This window comes from Neopelma chrysocephalum, unplaced genomic scaffold (assembly GCF_003984885.1).
Source record: "Neopelma chrysocephalum unplaced genomic scaffold, ASM398488v2 Primary Assembly neopelma1_97229, whole genome shotgun sequence".
Lineage (NCBI taxonomy): Eukaryota > Metazoa > Chordata > Aves > Passeriformes > Pipridae > Neopelma > Neopelma chrysocephalum.
Window position 1 is genome coordinate 5,904 of NW_020925870.1, and position 574 is coordinate 6,477.

General features: G+C 74.4%; 1 protein-coding gene across 1 annotated transcript in view; it reads left to right on the top strand.

Moving 5' to 3' along the window:
* The window catches only part of LOC113961539 (drebrin-like), a gene marked incomplete at its 3' end in the record, with an annotated part of 5,135 nt that extends 4,566 nt beyond the window's left edge, over positions 1–569 (top strand). The window contains exon 12 of the mRNA XM_027671952.1: positions 1–569. This exon is cut by the window's left edge and continues 15 nt beyond it. Within this exon, the coding sequence (XP_027527753.1) occupies positions 1–569 (569 nt within the window).
* Between the last annotated feature and the right edge of the window lie 5 nt (positions 570–574).

The window sequence follows — 574 nt, forward strand, 5'->3', positions numbered from 1 at the left end:
CCCATGCCACCAGTCCTGTGGGGACAGGGACCCCCCAATGTGCCACCACCGGGACCCCCACCAGCCCCGCGGGGACGGGGACTCCTCCCTCTGTCACCCCGAGGAGCCCCTCAAGCCCCGCGGTGATGGGGACCCCCAAATGTGCCACCGCCGGGACCCCTCCCAGCCCCGTGGGGACGGGGACCCCTCACTCCATCACCCTGGGGACCCCCAGTTCTGCCACCACCAGGTCGGGGTCCCCACCCGCTGTGTCTGGGCCCCCCTTCAGCCCCCCCAGGATGGAGGCCCCCCCTGGGTCGGGGTACCCTGACAGCACTTATGGGGTAGAGCCCTTGCCCCTCCCCAGCACTCCTGGTTTGGGGTCACCCCCCAGACCCCCCCGGGATGAGGAGGGTCCCCCTCCGGACACTCCCCCCCTCCCCAGCCCCCCTGGCACCCCCCGGGATGAGGAGGGGCCCCGTCCGGACACTCCCCCCCTCCCCAGCCCCCCCGCATGGGGTGCCCTGGGGCCGCTGGGTGAGGGGGTCCCCAGCCCACGAGGGGGGTCCCCGATACCCCCAGAGAGGCCCCCCCC